The following is a 16,912-nucleotide window of genomic DNA, read 5'->3' on the forward strand; positions in this document are numbered from 1 at the left end:
GAAACTGAAAGAAACCTATCCTGTGTATGTCTTTGTGTTTTTTTCCTTCCACTGCTTCACAACAACTGTTGGTTTATTTCCCTGTAACTTAGCAGTTCAGCAAAAAGAGACCAGACTTAAAAAATAAATAAGTACTGGGATCAAATTGTTCAACTAAAATCCTTCAAGATGGTGCCGCAGTGTAGTTACTATTCAGTGACAGAAACAAGTAAAGGATATAAATATAAATGTTATGTGAAAAGTTGTTTAATTCCCATTGGGTTCTGAATGAACAAACATATGATTAGACATTGCACCCAACACTACATTTTCAGTTGTAACCTTCATTTCTGTGATGGTAGGGTGTGATTTGAGAGAAATGTGGCTGCTAGTTCTAGCTGGTGGTGTGACCAAAAAACTCCCTTGCTCATTTGAATGGTGTTGAATTGGTGACAAGAAAAACTGTACAGTCTTTTAGACCTGACAAATGGCTTTGTATACACACAATATAGAGAGGAATAGAGAGGTGAGCAGACAAAATGTTACATTACAAGTCTGTGCTGTTGATGCCAGCATAGAAGATGGACGTTATTGCAGGGAACTGGAGGTTGCTTGGAATTATTTTATTAAAATTTTAATTTGAAACAATTACTTCCATTTGTCAGAGCTCTCACCTGTCTAATTATATAATTAATATCTGAACCATTCTATCATGTTTATTCCCTGAGAGGTGGGCAGAAATATATAATGACAAATGTTTATATGTATGAGCTTTAATAACTTTCTATCTATGTACATATATATATATATGTGTGTGTGTGTATGTATGTATGTACACATGTAATGTGTATAAAGATATATCTATGTATATATATTAGAATGGTGACAGCAAGATAGGCAAGGATGGAAATATTTTGATAAAATATTTCATTTCACTGTTAATTGATTAAGATTTGGCTATGCATTTATTTGCAAAAAAAAAGGGAAAAAATGGCTTTAATTGAATATTGAATTATGTAAGGCTATTTGAGGTAGTTAATTAACATGGAAAAATATTGATGTGAAAATTACATTAAAAAACAAAATGTAACGACCCATCAAAACTAGTTAATACCCTAATCAGTTGCTACAGAATCAATATAAAAAAATGTGTTTGTTATTTATAGGAGCTATTTTTAATGTTTTAATCCGGCTACACATGAGGTCTTGCTAATCTAATTAGTGTTGTGTAAATATTGCACAAAAGTTGGTGTGTAGGGGAGTAAGAGGGGGATTAAATTGTTATTTTGGATGGTTGTTGTTGTTTAATGCAGGTCATTTCTGATTGAGCAGATCTAGGTTGTCGATTGAAGAAATAGATGTGACTTACAGATGTATTGTTCTAGATATGCCATGACTGTACTTTGTAGGAGAACATTACGGTAAAGTCTGACCTGTGTACTCTATCATATAGGATGCAGTGTGGCTGTCTAAACATATTGTACTACCTCTACTGTCTGGTTGTATTTCATTTGATGATTGTCACAGTGGGAGTGAGGGAGATAGACTTGGTCAGAACATGCCAGTTGTTGTTCTGTACTCTCTATTGATGAAGTGCCTCCTAGAACAATGATTGGGGTTAATGTCTTTATTAATACCAAGTGTATTTTTTGCATTTCTTTTGACTTAGCAGGAGACAATATTTTTAAGATGATGATGTAGTATTATTCTGGGGTATTGTAGATGTCTGGATGTTTGAGGTGACTATATATTCTAATATGAAGACTGTCAGGGTTGGAGTTTGTTATGGCAACAAATTGTGCTTCAGTGTGTCAAAGGCTACATGGTAGCTTCACTAGTGCTGGTGCCATGAAAAATGGGAAAAAGCACTCAGTGTACACTGTGAAGTAGTTGGCATTAGGAAGTTGTAAAAGTCGTGTCAAAGCAGTCACTGGAGCATGATACAGACTTTGAATCCATGTCAGCATATAACACTACATCTGATTCCTCTTATGCCTAGTTTTTCTCTACACATATTTGTACTTTGTTGTTCATACACACTTACATTGCACATCCAACAGAAGGTACTAGTTTCATTTTTTATCCTGTCTTCTTAAGACAGCTGCCTTACTAATGTGCAGCATTGCAATTGTAATACAAGTGTCATACAATCTGCCCTTTACATTTTTACCAACCTTTTTTCACCTTGGCTGCTATACTTTCTGTGCAACCATTTCCTTGGTAACAAAAACTACATATTGCAAGCCATCTGAGTATTTACAAGAATCTTTTTCCAGTGTGCTCATAGTATGTTGTGCTCCAGTGAACTATCACATAGGAAAGCGTACATTCTTGGATAGTCTGCCTGTGATTCCACTACACAGCTTGTGTCCATAACTTACATCAGGTACAATGTGTGGAGTTTATACCTACTCTTCAACTTATCAAGCAAGGCTTTTTCCATCAAGAAACTAGGGTCCTGTCTTCTTTCCTACTTACTAAAACCATAGTCTATGCTAAGTTTATCTTGAGGCCTCACAATTCTGTTTCGCTTTCATGCCTGAAATTTCCTCTCTATTAAACTATAACTAGATCATCAGCATACAGGAGTTCCCAAGGACAGCTAGTCTTGAACTCCTCTGCAATGGACTATAGGACTTTGATGAATAGGAATGAATTGAGAACTTAGCTTTGATGGGCTCCAACCGTCACACCAAACTTCTCTCTGAAGTCATTGATGACTCTCACTTTAATTACTGTGCCTTTATAAATGGCTTGTACAGTTCTCATAAGCCATTTATCAATGCCTAGTTTCTTTAGTGACCATCAAATTGCTGTATGTGATACCTTGTCAAATGCCTCCACATTAACAAAGTTTAGGGATAATGATTTACTCTTAGCTAAGTATTTCTCTTGTCTTGCTAAGACATGAAATCACACTGCATCTCTTCTAGGTTTATCCCGGTGGTTCCTAACCTTTTCACTACCAAGGATCCCTTTTATTTAAATGAGTTTTCCAACAGACTCCTCTTAATATGCTTATCCTTATATATATATATATATATATATATATATGAAATTTTGAATTTAGTTCATGGACCTTTGCAGATCACAGGTTGGGAACCACTGGTTTATCCTATCATGAATTGTGTTGTGACTTTCATAACCTGATCCAGTTTGCTTGATTCCTCTATAGCTTCTCTCTCTGGTGAATCTCTTTTGCCGTTTGTAGCAGTTTATTATGAAACTGCTTTGCCAATCCAGGTAGTTATATCCTCACCAGATATTTTGAGCATCTCACCCCCCTGATTCTTGTGTTTATAACATGTGCAAATTTCTCCCTTTTTTTCTCCTTAGCCAAGTATACCCATCGTATTGCTTTTCTAGCCATTTGATAATACTCCCTATTAGCATCTTTCTAGGTTTTTTTCCAAACTTGTTACTTAGCTTTTAGTTCCCTTTCAACTATCATTCCATTTTGTTAAGAGGGTTGTTCTTGTGTTGGGGACATGGAATGGTTTGAACATTAGCATCCTGGTAAACCATCAGCTTATTTCAAACTCCTTTTATTAATGGCATATCATAGAATGGATTCCTTTCAGTTAGCTTTCTGGTTAAAATTTTTGTTGTTTCCAGGCATGCCTTTAACCTGCAAATGGGATGCACAAAGTATTAAAAATTGTCACAATAGGAAAATATTGCTAATAAGGCATTAACCATCTTAACTATTTGTTACTATATTTCTTTTGAAATACATTACCTTTGAACAAAATTTTGTACACAATGAAGAATTTAGTAAACTAACGAAAATAACTTTGTCGTTATTAAGCTTTATAGGTACAGGTGTGGCTGTGTGGTAAGAAGCTTATTTCTCAACCACATGGTTCTTAGTTCAGTCCCATTGCATGGCACCTTGGGCAAGTGTCTTGGCCTCAGGCTGACCAAAACCTTGTGAGAGATTTGGTAGACTGAAACTGAAAGAAGCCTGTCATATATATGTATTTACCTGTGTGTGTGTTGTCTTTGTGTCTGTGTTTGTCCTCCACCTCTACTCGACAACTAGTGTTGGTGTGTTTACATCCCCATAACTTAGCTGTTCAGCGAAAGAGATCAATAGAATATGTACTATGCTTAAAAAGATAAGTCCTGGGGTCAATTTGTTCAACTAAAACCCTGGCTGCTGTCAAATTACTCAAACAAGTAAAGGATGTTTGGAACGTAATTTCACTTGTAATTTTAATGGAAGGTTATAATTTAGACCACTTTAAAACACAAAGTTTGTAACATAAGACCAAAAGTGGTCTCAGGTGGGTTGGAATCAAAAGAGTTAACCAAGACTTCCAAAAAGCAAAAACACATCTCACCTACTCTATGCTCTCTTACTATTACTACTATGGACTTTTATTTTTAGTTCTTGATGTTTACCTGCTGTGTCTTCTGCACTCCATTACCTTTTACTCACCCCCTTTCTCTCTCTCACATACACAGTCTTGTGCCAAGCATTAATCACATTTGGCTCTTTTATTTTAAGAACCACCACTGGAACTGTCTCTTCAACAATTGTCTTTCGTGCACCCATGTTAACTGCACCAGCCTCACTTATTCACTTACCAGACCTCAAGTCATGTCACCACCACCACCACCACTATAATGAAGAAAACAGAAAAATGTTTGACAGAGATAAAATTGAGACTACCACTGTTACTACTACTACTGCTGCTGCCACTGTTGCATACCATTAATAATTTCAGCCAATGGGATAACATCTTTGTGGCCATTCAGGTTGCTAGAAATAGCAGCCAAATCTCCTTTAAATTATACCCCTCCTTTCCATCTTTCCTCATGTAATCCTTGATATACTATGTTTAAAAAGAAATATATGAAATGGTCATGGCTGGGATACTTTTTGGTCATTAGCCTGCTTGATCTTGACTGAGTTGGTGCTAAACAACAATCAACATTGGTGATTAGGGAAGTATTTTAAAGACAAAACTTTTTTTTTTATTATTGTTTGATTTTATATTTATTGTGAAAGCAAATTTGACAAAGATTAAAAAAAAACAACTTTTTTTTTCTTTTTACTCTTTCTTGGAATTTTTCTGAGAAAACTAGAATATTTTTTATTTATCAGTATTGATCAGCAAACAATTCTTTTGCTGAAATTATAAACAAAGCCAGTTGCTTGTTTTGGCTCAAAGATCAGAGTACTTCTGACTGATGAGATGCAAGACACATGTTGAAACACCAGTGTCTCAGAATCCTTTGCACCAACGGGCTGACATACACACATGTTGTTGTTAAAAGTTATTTTCCTGTGATATACACAATATTGGCTAGCATATTTGTGTTTGAATCTACCAGAATGTATTAAGAATAAATATGCAAATCATCATCATAAAATATTCATTTTAAAGAGTTTTTCACAAATTTGAAGAAATATTTTTGTTAGCTTTTTGATAATTCTATTAAATATGAGGTCTTGGTTTGTTAATGTTCTGGTTGTTGTGGTTGCTATTGAACCTTACAGTCTAGATATATGATTAAAGGTGTTTAAACTGAGACCATCTGGTTTGGTGTTTCAGATAGTCATTTGGTTAAAACCACACAGTCTTAGGTTCAGTCTTGCTGTATAGCACCTTGAGCTAGTGTTTTCTATTATTACCTCATCATTACCATCATCATTTAACACCCCTTTTTTCATGTTGGCAGGGGTTGGACAGTTTAACAAGAATAGGTGAGCCAAAAGGGTCCACCAGGTCATGTAGCATAGTTGTTCATACACAGGCATCATACAAGCAATCTGCCTTTCATTCTGAGAGAGAGGGCTTTTATTACCATCAGTTCTCTGAACTTTCTGTAGCTATTTCATATTCTAGTAACTATACTTTCTGAGCTTCCTCCTCTACTGCTAATTAGGTCACCTAGATAACAGAAAATATCTAGTAGTTCTAGGAAGCCTCCTGGGCATTTCAGAACTTCTATTTCCTGTTTGCTCTTATTATTCATTGCTCCTGCACATCTGCTACAAGCAAATTCTACTTTATTAATTATCTTTGATTTCACTGCACCTCTTTTGTGTTCATAGTTTGCACTGAACAGACCATATGAATTTTCTACCTACAATTTATCTACATATGGAACAGGGTCATCCACCTGGAGGGATTAATGTTCTGTCTGTTTTCCTGTTTATTAGAACTTCAGTTTATGCTAAGCTAACCTTAAGACCTTTTAAATTCAGGTTTTGTTTCCTCATGTTACCCAATTCCTTGTGAATGATTGACAAAAACTGTATGGAACCTTTTTATAATGCAATTAATTGCGAAGAAATCTTGATAAACAGGGATCAGTGAATAATATAGAATTGAATAATAACAATCAGGATATGTGTTTAAAAATTGACTCCAAAAAATTGATTGATGATAAGAAAAAAAAGTCAGCCAGTGATAAGAAAAATTAGATTAAATATTTTGCTGTTTTGTTTTCAGTTGAAATTTTATTAGGGCAGATGTCCATCTTTTCAATAGTAGTGTTAATAAAATACATAACAGTTGTATGTTGAGGAGATTGGTTTAACTCTTTAGCATTCAGATTACTCTGTCAAATATATTTATTTATTCACATTGTTCTGAATTAATCAGGCATTACCTCATAGCTTTCATATTTCAATGGTATGATTGTTTTGTTCTTAGACTGACATTGTAGGGTAGGTGAGATAGGCCATTTACATCTAGTTTCATCATAAAGCATGTAGAATATTTCAGCCAGATATGGCCAGCTTAAAAAGAATCACTTCACACAAAATTTGCAATTTTAAATCATTGTCAGGAAGCAAGAGTTGGAAAATGATTTTATTGGAATAGAATGTTGGAATATCATTTCAAACTTTTAACCAAATTATATTTATTTATTTATGTTTATTTTCTTTTTTTTTTTCAGGCTTCAAGAAGATCCTCCTGCCGGTGTGAGTGGTGCACCAACAGATAACAATATTATGCTATGGAATGCTGTGATTTTCGGGTTAGACTTGGTTTTCCATTTCTAAAGTTTTATGTTAATTTGTACACATTATATCCTATATTTTAGTCATTTCAAGTAAGTCATTCACTCTGGTTGTTATCTGTGTCCCCTTCAGTCTGCCATTTTAATTGCCTTTCAACCATTTCTTGTAAATTTGATAAATTTTATTACTCTAAAGGAGCAAGGTACAAAACTGAGCCATTTTCTTTGTAGATTTTGTCATTTGGATGAAGTTTATAGAAATATATTTGGATGCAGAACTAATGTAGTCAAGTAAATGTGATGAGATTAGTCAGTCATAGATCCTGAGTTCAAATCTACTAGCTGCTCTAGTTGTAAATATTCTTAATTTCATCCCTTTCTGTTCACTTAAGTTGTTAGCAATATGTATTAGATCTGATGTTGGCTAGCATTTTGGAACTTAAGTATTTGCCATTCATAACATTACAATTATTAAAAGTATTTACATATATTGTAACATTTACTACAATGTTTATTACTGAGTGTTGTAAGTGACCTCAAAGTTCATTCTCCATGTGCTCTGATCGGACCTCCATGTGGCTGGTTTGTATGGTTATAGTGTGCTTGAGAGCTGCTCATGAGGTCTCAGTATCCAACTTCTATGAAGGTTTTTTTTTTAATTTCAAGACATGATGAAATAATTGCATTTCAATCCAGATACCTGAAAAAATAAGTTGCAAAGTGGGTTAATGAATAAAAATCATTGCCAGCCTTTATTTGACAAAAAATTGTCTCAACATTTGATTTTGTACACCCTCTAAAACTATGAAAATTGAGAACTGGGGGTAAATATTACAAAGCTTTGTTTAATTGATGCTTAGTTTTCTGGTTATATCTTCATTTTACAAATTTTCATCTAATGATGATGATTATGTGAAATAAAACCATAATTGTGTGGATTAAATGAGACAGAATCATCATCATTATTGTGTCTAAATATTGGAATGAGCAGATATTTAGATAAAAATAAATTGACTGTCTACTCATCTAAAATTAACATGTCTACTGCTGTTTCAGTTGATGCATTCAATGTTTACTGGCTACACTGTTTCACTTCAGGTCTTAAGTGAAATTTATATTACTATATGTCTTCTTAACATGGATCACGGTGTACAGTGAGAGCTTGATAGGTTTATCACAACACCATTTGTAATAGTTGGGGTTTATAAAACTATATGTCCTTTCTGACATCAACCATAGTTTACAGTGAGGGCTGGTAGGTTTATAATGACAACACCTGTAGTAGTTGGGCTTATATAACTGTATGGCCTTCTTAATATCAACCACTGTATACAGAGAGGACTAGGTAAGCTTATGATACCACCAACAGTAGCTGGGGTTTATGTAACTGTCCTTTCTAATGTTGATCAGTGAGGGCTATCATTATCATCATCATCATTTAACGTCTGTTTTCCATGCTGGCATGTGTTGGATGGTTTGACAAGAACTGGTTAGGCAGAAGACTGCACCAGGTTTCACTGTCTGTTTTGGCAGGGTTTTTATGGCTGGATGCCCTTCCTAATACCAACGATCTTACAGAGTGGACTGAGTGCTCTTTACGTGATGCCAGCACCAATATAAAAATTTATATGCTTGGTTTTCACAACTACATGTTGGTGAAAAAATATTATTTGCCTATGGTGGCGCTGATTACTTGTTAGAAATCATCTTAGTAGTTTAGGGTTGTGGACACAAGTAAGAATTACAGACAATTGATTAGACTGAAACCATATCTGTCTATTGACAGATTGTACAAATTAAAAAAATGAAACTTAATACTCTTTTCTTTTTTGAAATTATAGGAGTGCTGTATTTCTCATGGCATCACACTGTTAGCATTTATATTCTACATTATGTTGTCAAATTAATGAAGTTATAAAAGCCAACTTTCTGATAAGACCTTGTTGTTTTGTATCATTTTGAAATGTTTGTGTAAGAACAATCTTCTTTAATTTTCTAAATAGGACCCCCTTCATCAACATAACATGGACGACATACATAAATCATGTTAGAGACCTGACCAAAGTTTCTTGTGAATGTCAGTAGTTTTGAGGTTTACATGTTTATACTCAGTTGTATTTTGAATGGGAGTATAGGGGAGTAATACATCTGGAAATGACAAATACACAAAACAGAAGATATTCATGTGTATATGCAATGGTGGGTTTGAAATGGAAAGTAATTTCATATCAAAATAATCTTTGGTAATAGTATTCTTACAGCAGCTTCTTGGTATTTCTGGTCCATGGATGGAGAAGATATATGAACTTTGAAAAAGTTAAAAAAGTATCTTTATCAAAAGAGACAAGATTGTTGCCAAACCAATTATTCCTAATAACTGAAAACAATATATTACCTCAAAGAGCTCTGTATTATATATAACGCCATGGTTGAGCCATATATTCTCAACTCTTTGAGATATTTCAAGTGTCATAAGTTTGTTCATTCTGACAGGCAATGGCCTTGAGTTGAAGGTTATGATGATATTGACTGCATGTCCATTTGATTTCAATTAAAGAGAAAAACAATTCAAGTGCAAAGAAAGGGGGGGGGGAATCTTGCTTAGATGCAAAGTGCTTAATTTCTCTTAAAGATTATTTTTGTTCTTGTCCTTCATAAATAATGAAAGATCCCCAAGAAGATATGGCTCCGTGACAAGAAGCTTGCTTTCCAACCACATAGTTTTGGGTTCAGTCCCATTGTAAGGCAGCGGCTTGGTCAAGTATCTTCTACTATAACCCTGGCTGACCAAAGCCTTGTGAGTGAATTTGGTAAGCTGAAAATCTGGTGTGTGTGTGTGTGTAAGAGAGAGATGTGTATGTATGTATGTATATATCTATGTTTATCTCTCCATTTATGTCCCTTGTCACTGCTTGACGACTGGTGCTGGTTTGTTTACATCCTCATAACTTAAACAGTTCAGCTAAAGAGACCAGTAGAGTAAGTACCAGACTTATAAAATAAGCACCAGGGTTGATTTGTTTGAATAAGCCCTTCGGAGCAGCGCCCTAACATGGCTGAAACAAGTAAAAGATAAAAAGATTCTTCACAGTTATCCACCCTTAGTATCGTCTCCAAGAAACTAATTTTAAGAGTCCTGATAGCATCAGATTAAATCATCATCATCATTTAACGTCTGTGTTCCATGCTAGCGTGGGTGGGAGGTTATAATAAACATTATGGCATCCGTAGCTCTGATGTTAGATATTAGTAACTCTGATTTGTTACATGCAAGTCACTGCTAGTGCTGATGTACTGAATGATGTAATCAAAATATTAAGACCCACATTTCCATGCTTGCATGGGCCAAACAGTTTGAGGCAGATTTTCTAGTCAGATGTCCTTTCTGTTGCCAACACTCACTTGTTTCCAAGCATGGTAATACTCCCCAAAGGTGGGCACTATTAATTGAAAAGTTAACTCTGTTAATCTGTTAACCAAAAAAGTTAACTTCGTTAACCGTTAATCAGTTAATTCTTTAAAAATGTAACGGAAGTAATTGATAAACCATTAATGTTAAATTTTATTATAGAAAAAACAAAAAACTCAGTTTTTGCTCTAAAAATCACCTAAAAACACCTTTAAAAAATGCCAAAACTATAAGATCAATTGACTTCAATTAAATTGAAGTTAACGGAAGTTAAATGTAACAGAAGTTAATTGGTCCAATAATGATTTCCAAAGTTAACTTAAAGTTAAATCATTAAAGAAAATGTTAACTTTGTTAATTAACGATTAATGGTTTAGTGGCCAGGTTTGATATTCTCCCATGGCCAGATATATTCTCGCAGATATTGGAAATGAGTGACACTTGTATGACAGTGACACTCATCTTAACTTTAAAGCAATGTCAAGACAAAGAGACACAAACACACACACATGCATTATGGGCTTCTTTCAGTTTGTATACCAAATCCATTCACAACTGTTTTTCTACATACTGCAATCTGAGTTAATTGATCAAAGTAGTCTGGAGTAGAATGTCTTGACTGATGAGGCTTAACATGTCTGTAACTGTTATATTTTTCTGCTCTCATAGATCAGATTTAATTGCCAAAGAAGGAAGATTTTTATGTGAAATACTGTGTCTTGAAATTATCTCCCTTCTCTTTTTGAGTGTTATTTAGAATTACTGTTAGATTTATATTTTGTTTTTCTCATTAAGAGTAACATTTTAATCCATTGCTAATCTTTTTGTATACATCATTCAATACACCCATCTGAATTATTTAAATTCATGTTCTTGGGCCATTTGAGTTATTCTTGGCTAACTTTATGTAATTACATTTGTTTGTGTTACTTTACCCAACTTAATTTTCAGCTCAATAATTGTCTGACACAGAAGTTTATGTCATAGAATTAAAAAGACAGCTTAACCCCCCACTAAACCCTATCTAATCATGGACATTTTTAATGATCACAACCCTATAAAGAAGATTCATATTAAACCACCCAAAACTTAAACAGCAAAATATTGCATTTCTCCCACACATTTGTGACCAAGAAGTGAAAAGTAAATATTGTCACTGCTAAATACTGTCTCTTTCAAATTCCATTATGATTCTGTATGGAATAACTGGTTCTCAGCTCCCTGTAATATAAAGTAGTGTACTCTGATATGCTCAGTCTCTGGGTAGAAAATTAAGAAAGCATATTAAAATCAATTCCAATGTTAAATGTATTAAGAAGCGTAGTAGTTCTATTTGTTTAATAAAGAAAGGAATTCCATATATAGAAGCAATGCCTAAAAAACTTTGTCAAGAGAAAGGTTTTTAGTTTGAAGTAAATAAGATGAGGCTCTACTGTCTTGTTAGTGGGTATTGGTGATAGGAATTACATATGGGGTACCCAGTGTAAACATGTAATTACTGGTGCCCAAGAGGAGTAGTTGTATCACAGACAGGATGACACAGAAAATAAACTTTGCATGTAGCAGACACACAGGAGTAGTTAGCTGTAAAAGCACCCATAAAATGAATTCTCTCTAATGCCTAGAATGAACTGTCAGCTTTTGTTACCTAGATGACTTGATCATCAATATAGGTGGCTATTTGAAAGCAGGCTAAGAATAAGGTGAAAAAATTTTCACAGAGTTATTATCTCAGCAGGAAAAAGGATTTTTTTTATCCCCTAAGTAAAGGATAGATAATGTGAAGTATGGTTGCATAGTAGTGAAACATGAGTCTTGAGTGGGGAAAAAATAAGGCAAGCATGTTCTGCTATATGTGAAATGCTAGTGTGTATGAGCACTGGAGCTCAAATTCAGAGAGGAATTGGGTTATAAGGCAAAGTTGATACAGTTGGAAGAGAGTTGCAATGTTTATGGAAGATAATGCTTGGCTAACAAAGTACCAAATGACCCATGGAGAAATAACCTTTGGAAAAGGTAGACCATGGAAGATATAGGATGAAATGTTGAAGGTTAATCTTTGAAGAGACTTAACCTCATGAAAATGATGAGATCACAATAAGTAATGATTGTGCTAAAAAATAAAACTGATCCAGTTCCTGCAAGCACAGAAAAGTGGATGTAAAATTATTGATGTAGTTATTAAACTGACCATGTTTACTCAAAGACTGTCACAGTTCCAAATCATAAATGCAATCCATTGTTTGAGGTTTGCTAAGATTCTATAAAGTCACTAAAAAACAAAAGAAAAAGAAAAAAGCTTTCTTTTTGCTTGCATGTGATCCCTTTACACCTTGTGTACAAATAGAAAAAAGCATTATAAATTGAGAAGAATTGCCTTGGAAAAATCTCTCTAAAGTAGTCAAAATCATACCCCACTAATTAACAGAAAATTATAAGGAATTTAAAAATCTATACCAAAATTATTAATCACATTTCTACAATATATTGACTAAACAAGATGAAACATTTTCTAAACACTTTTCAAGGAATTATTTCCTGAAATTACTAAGACAGAAAAAAAATTACTATAAGATTTACACTTTAATGTTAATTCCAAAAGTACATGTTGATTTTAATTCAATATCTTCACTTTAATTTTTAATTCAAATAATCTAAAAAACTACAATTTCCTTGTTTTCCTCTCTCACTGAGCAGCAGAAATGGAAATACCGATCTTCTGTGAAACAATACCTACTCTGAAATTATTATTTAACATTGTGATTTCATTGTTTATTCAAGACAAGATGTTATAAATAACATCTGATCTTTCAGATATTTTTCTCTTTCACTTTCTTCAAAGGAGAAGGAAAAGAATATTTCCTTACCAACTGTATGTATGTCAGTAATCCTGAAAATTACACACCAATCTTTTTTATAAACTACTTAAGAAATATTTAAAAATAATCATGTAACTACTTTGAACAAAATTGAATGCACACAAGTATTCAGTGCAGACTTAATATGGAATAGATCATCTGATTCATTTGGAGACAGTTATGTTTCATTTGGAGACAGCTATGATTCATTTGGAGACAGTTATGATTCATTTGGAGACAGTTATGCTGAAGGGTTAATAAAGTGTTAACCCTTCAGCATTTAGATTACTTTATCTAACGTAATGCTTATTTAGTCACACTGTTTTGAATTAATCATGCATTATCTCCTAGTTTTGAGAATTTAATGATGCAGTTACTTTTATGACATTGGATCTGGCGACTTTGAACATAAAGCAAATAAAATATCTGGGCCAGATATAGCCAGTTTAAATGGTAAAGGGTTAACATAGAATATGTTGTCTCTGGATTTTTCTTGTGTGTAGTTTTTTTCAAAATCAATTTGGAAATATGAAATCTTATAAAGATAGTTAAATTTCCTTTTATCATTGGGTTACTGTTTAAGCATCTTGCTGATGTTCTGGTCATGTTAGCATTCTTGGAAATGAGGAAGTTGATAGAATAGCTGGAGAAACTTAAACAAAATATGTTGGTAATGATTTAAAGCACCTGTTTTTATATGTGTGTAGTTTTTGTTTGCTTGTATTTTACATGACTTAAAGAAGAAAAGGCAGTGCTTATATTATTCAGGGCTTCTAAAAGTTTGGAGGAAGGAAGATATCTTACAATGGGAGATCTAACTTGAATACTTACAACAGAATGTATTCTATTAAAAGCATCCAATGGCTAGTTAATCTAGAAAATAGATTGTCTGTCACCCAAAGTTTGTCTTTCAAGTTCCATTCACAAAACTTCTTGTCCAAGTGTATAGTGAAATTGAACCTAAAGCAATGTTAATTGTGAACAGAATGTATTAACAACACTGCCATACCAGCACCCCAAGACTTCATAAACTCTATAGTTTTTTTATTTTGTGAGAAATTCTATCATAATCAAATCTGTTGAGAAATTATAAAAATTAAATGTATGACAATAAAATAAAGTTAAAATGTTTAAGAGTGTTTATAAACACATATTTATATATACTTGAGATCTAGTCCCTCTGTGCATTTTAAAATCCTGGGATTACCCAAACATAGTGTGGCTATTACCACACAGGTAGAAAATATCTGTTGGACAGTTAAACATTGATAATTTTCACCATTGGAGTAAGGGTTGCATGTTACAATTTTGTATTTCTCTTGTATAATTGTGTCTTCTTACTTAGATATAAATAATGCTGTGTTTGCAAGACCAACAACTTACTGTAACTATTAATATGTTGTTTCATATAGTTGTATTTAATTTGATGTTTTATATTACTAACAGTACTCATATTTCAACCACAATCATGTTACTAATAGAGTAATAACAGTTTTCATATTTCAACTCTTATATTAAAAGACTTATACTGTTTGCTATTCCTCAATCAAATATAGATATATGTAACACACTAGATTTGGTACAATCAATTGTACACTCGCCTCTTCAAAGCTTTATTGGACTCAATGAGAAGGTATGCATATAGTTCTTAAAAAGATGCATCATCTGAAAATAAAATACAGAATGGTCAGTGTTGGAACTTCTAGTGATATAGGTCACTGTCTATAATAAGGCTGACCTTAATCCAGCAGAAAAGGTTACACAATAATCACATTGCAACCATCATCTAATAGGGTGCTCAATATTTATGATCAACCTGCTAAGAATAGCAGCTAAAAAATCCCTGAAAAAAGGAGATCTACTGTCTGAAAAAAGACAAGATGGTCATAGCTGGAACATCTTTGATCAAAGTTGACCTGGATTTAAAGAACAACAGTATTATAAAATTTTATTGGAATTTGTTTTTGTACCTCTACAAGAAGTATAATAGCTACATTTTCTTTTCTGTAGGATATGTGATTTAGTGATCATATTAACCTGACTATATAACTGGTATTTAATCAACTATAGAGGGATGAAAAGTAAAATCAACACCAATGGAGATTTCAACAAGAAATAGTGAAGTACTGAACGCGTTTGGGTAAACCTTATAGTTTGCCATTTTGCTTCCTTTACCCTGCTCCACTCTACTGGATTATTGAAAAATAAACCTGTATTGTTTTGTATGCTGGAAGAAGATTTTCAAAACGATGACCTGCAATATTAAATGACATTGGTTTAGGGTAAAAACAACACTCCCACCCACAAATCATCCAACATTAAATTTTATATTAAAGGGACAAACAAATTTAGAAGAAATAGCTGCAGTGTACGACTTGGAGCGTATACATGTTCAGTCATATCAACCAAGGAAAGAGGGAAAAAAAGTGAATGCAAAATCAAGTAATATTGATAACAATGTTCTGATTTCTCAAGAATTCACTAATAAAGAAATAACTTATTGTGTCTTATCTTAACATGTTTATTTTCTTTTTTTTTCTTTGTTTTTTAAAACATGTTTCCAACCTTCCCTTTATCTCTGTAATAGTAACTAGTACCATTTCAGTTTATTTCTCTAGTGCTAATGAACTGTTTAATTTCACAAATTGACACTTGTAAGATAGGTGTGTGTGTGTGTGTGTGTGTGTGTGTGTGTGTGTTAACAAGCATGAATTTAATATTACTAAACATTTGCAATGAGTTATTATTAACAGTTGTCAGGTGGCAGAATTGGTAAAAGTGACAGGTAAATTGTGGTTTCTGGCTTCAAATCTTGCCAAAGGTATATTTTGCAAGATTTTTTCTGTTCATTCTTCTAGCAGCTGGGAAAATAAGTACCTGTTAATTGACTGTTCCCTTTCCTAAATATAAGATCTTGAGACCATATTAGAAACCATTATTATTCAAAGGATGAGGGCTGCTTGGCAGAATAAATATTGATTTAAAATGATGAATAACCTTTAAGTTATATTTGAAAATCCTGCCCTATATCAATTTTTGCTTTTCATCCTGCAGGGGTCAATAAAATAAATATTCATGTTATAATAGTTGTTTGTTCCTTCCAAATGAATTTGGTTAACTTGCCTTTCATCCTTTCGGATTTTATAATGTACCAGTTATATACTGAGGTCAGTTTCATTGACTAAATCCCTCCTCTAAAATTGGTAGCCTTGTGCCCAAATTAGAAACAGTTATTATTATTATTATTATTATTAAGCTGGTGAGGTGGCAGAATTGTTAGCACGCTAGGCAACATGCGGTACTTTGCCTGTCACTATATTCTGAGTTCAAATTCCACCAGGGTCGACTTTGCTTTTCATCTTTTTGGGGTCAATAAATTAAGTACCAGTGAAACACTGGGGGGAGGGGGGTCGATGTAATTGACTAGACCCCTCCTCCAAAATTTCAGGCCTTGTGCCTTTAGTAGAAAGGTTTATTATTATTATTATTATTATTATTATTATTATTATTATTATTATATCATTATTATTATAAATGCCAAAACCTACCCTGGCGAAGAATGTACCCCACAACATAGATTAGTAGTTAGCGACTTTGGGATCAAGGCAAAATGGGTGCCCAGAATTAGACAGGCTTGGAGAAGAAGGGTGTGGAAGCTTAAAGACCCTGCAAACGGACAGAGACTTAG

The 16,912-nt window shown here is 33.5% G+C and overlaps 1 protein-coding gene across 1 annotated transcript in view; it reads left to right on the forward strand.

Moving 5' to 3' along the window:
* Positions 1-6,077: 6,077 nt before the first annotated feature.
* LOC106874636 (ubiquitin-conjugating enzyme E2-17 kDa) overlaps positions 6,078-16,912 on the forward strand; it is a 33,706-nt gene continuing 22,871 nt past the window's right edge. Inside the window, exons 1-2 of the mRNA XM_014922431.2 lie at positions 6,078-6,130; positions 6,895-6,975. Of these exons, the coding sequence (XP_014777917.2) occupies positions 6,093-6,130; positions 6,895-6,975 (119 nt within the window). The 5' untranslated portion in view covers positions 6,078-6,092. The remainder of the gene's footprint in view (positions 6,131-6,894; positions 6,976-16,912) is intronic.

Source organism: Octopus bimaculoides, chromosome 16 (assembly GCF_001194135.2).
Source record: "Octopus bimaculoides isolate UCB-OBI-ISO-001 chromosome 16, ASM119413v2, whole genome shotgun sequence".
NCBI lineage: Eukaryota > Metazoa > Mollusca > Cephalopoda > Octopoda > Octopodidae > Octopus > Octopus bimaculoides.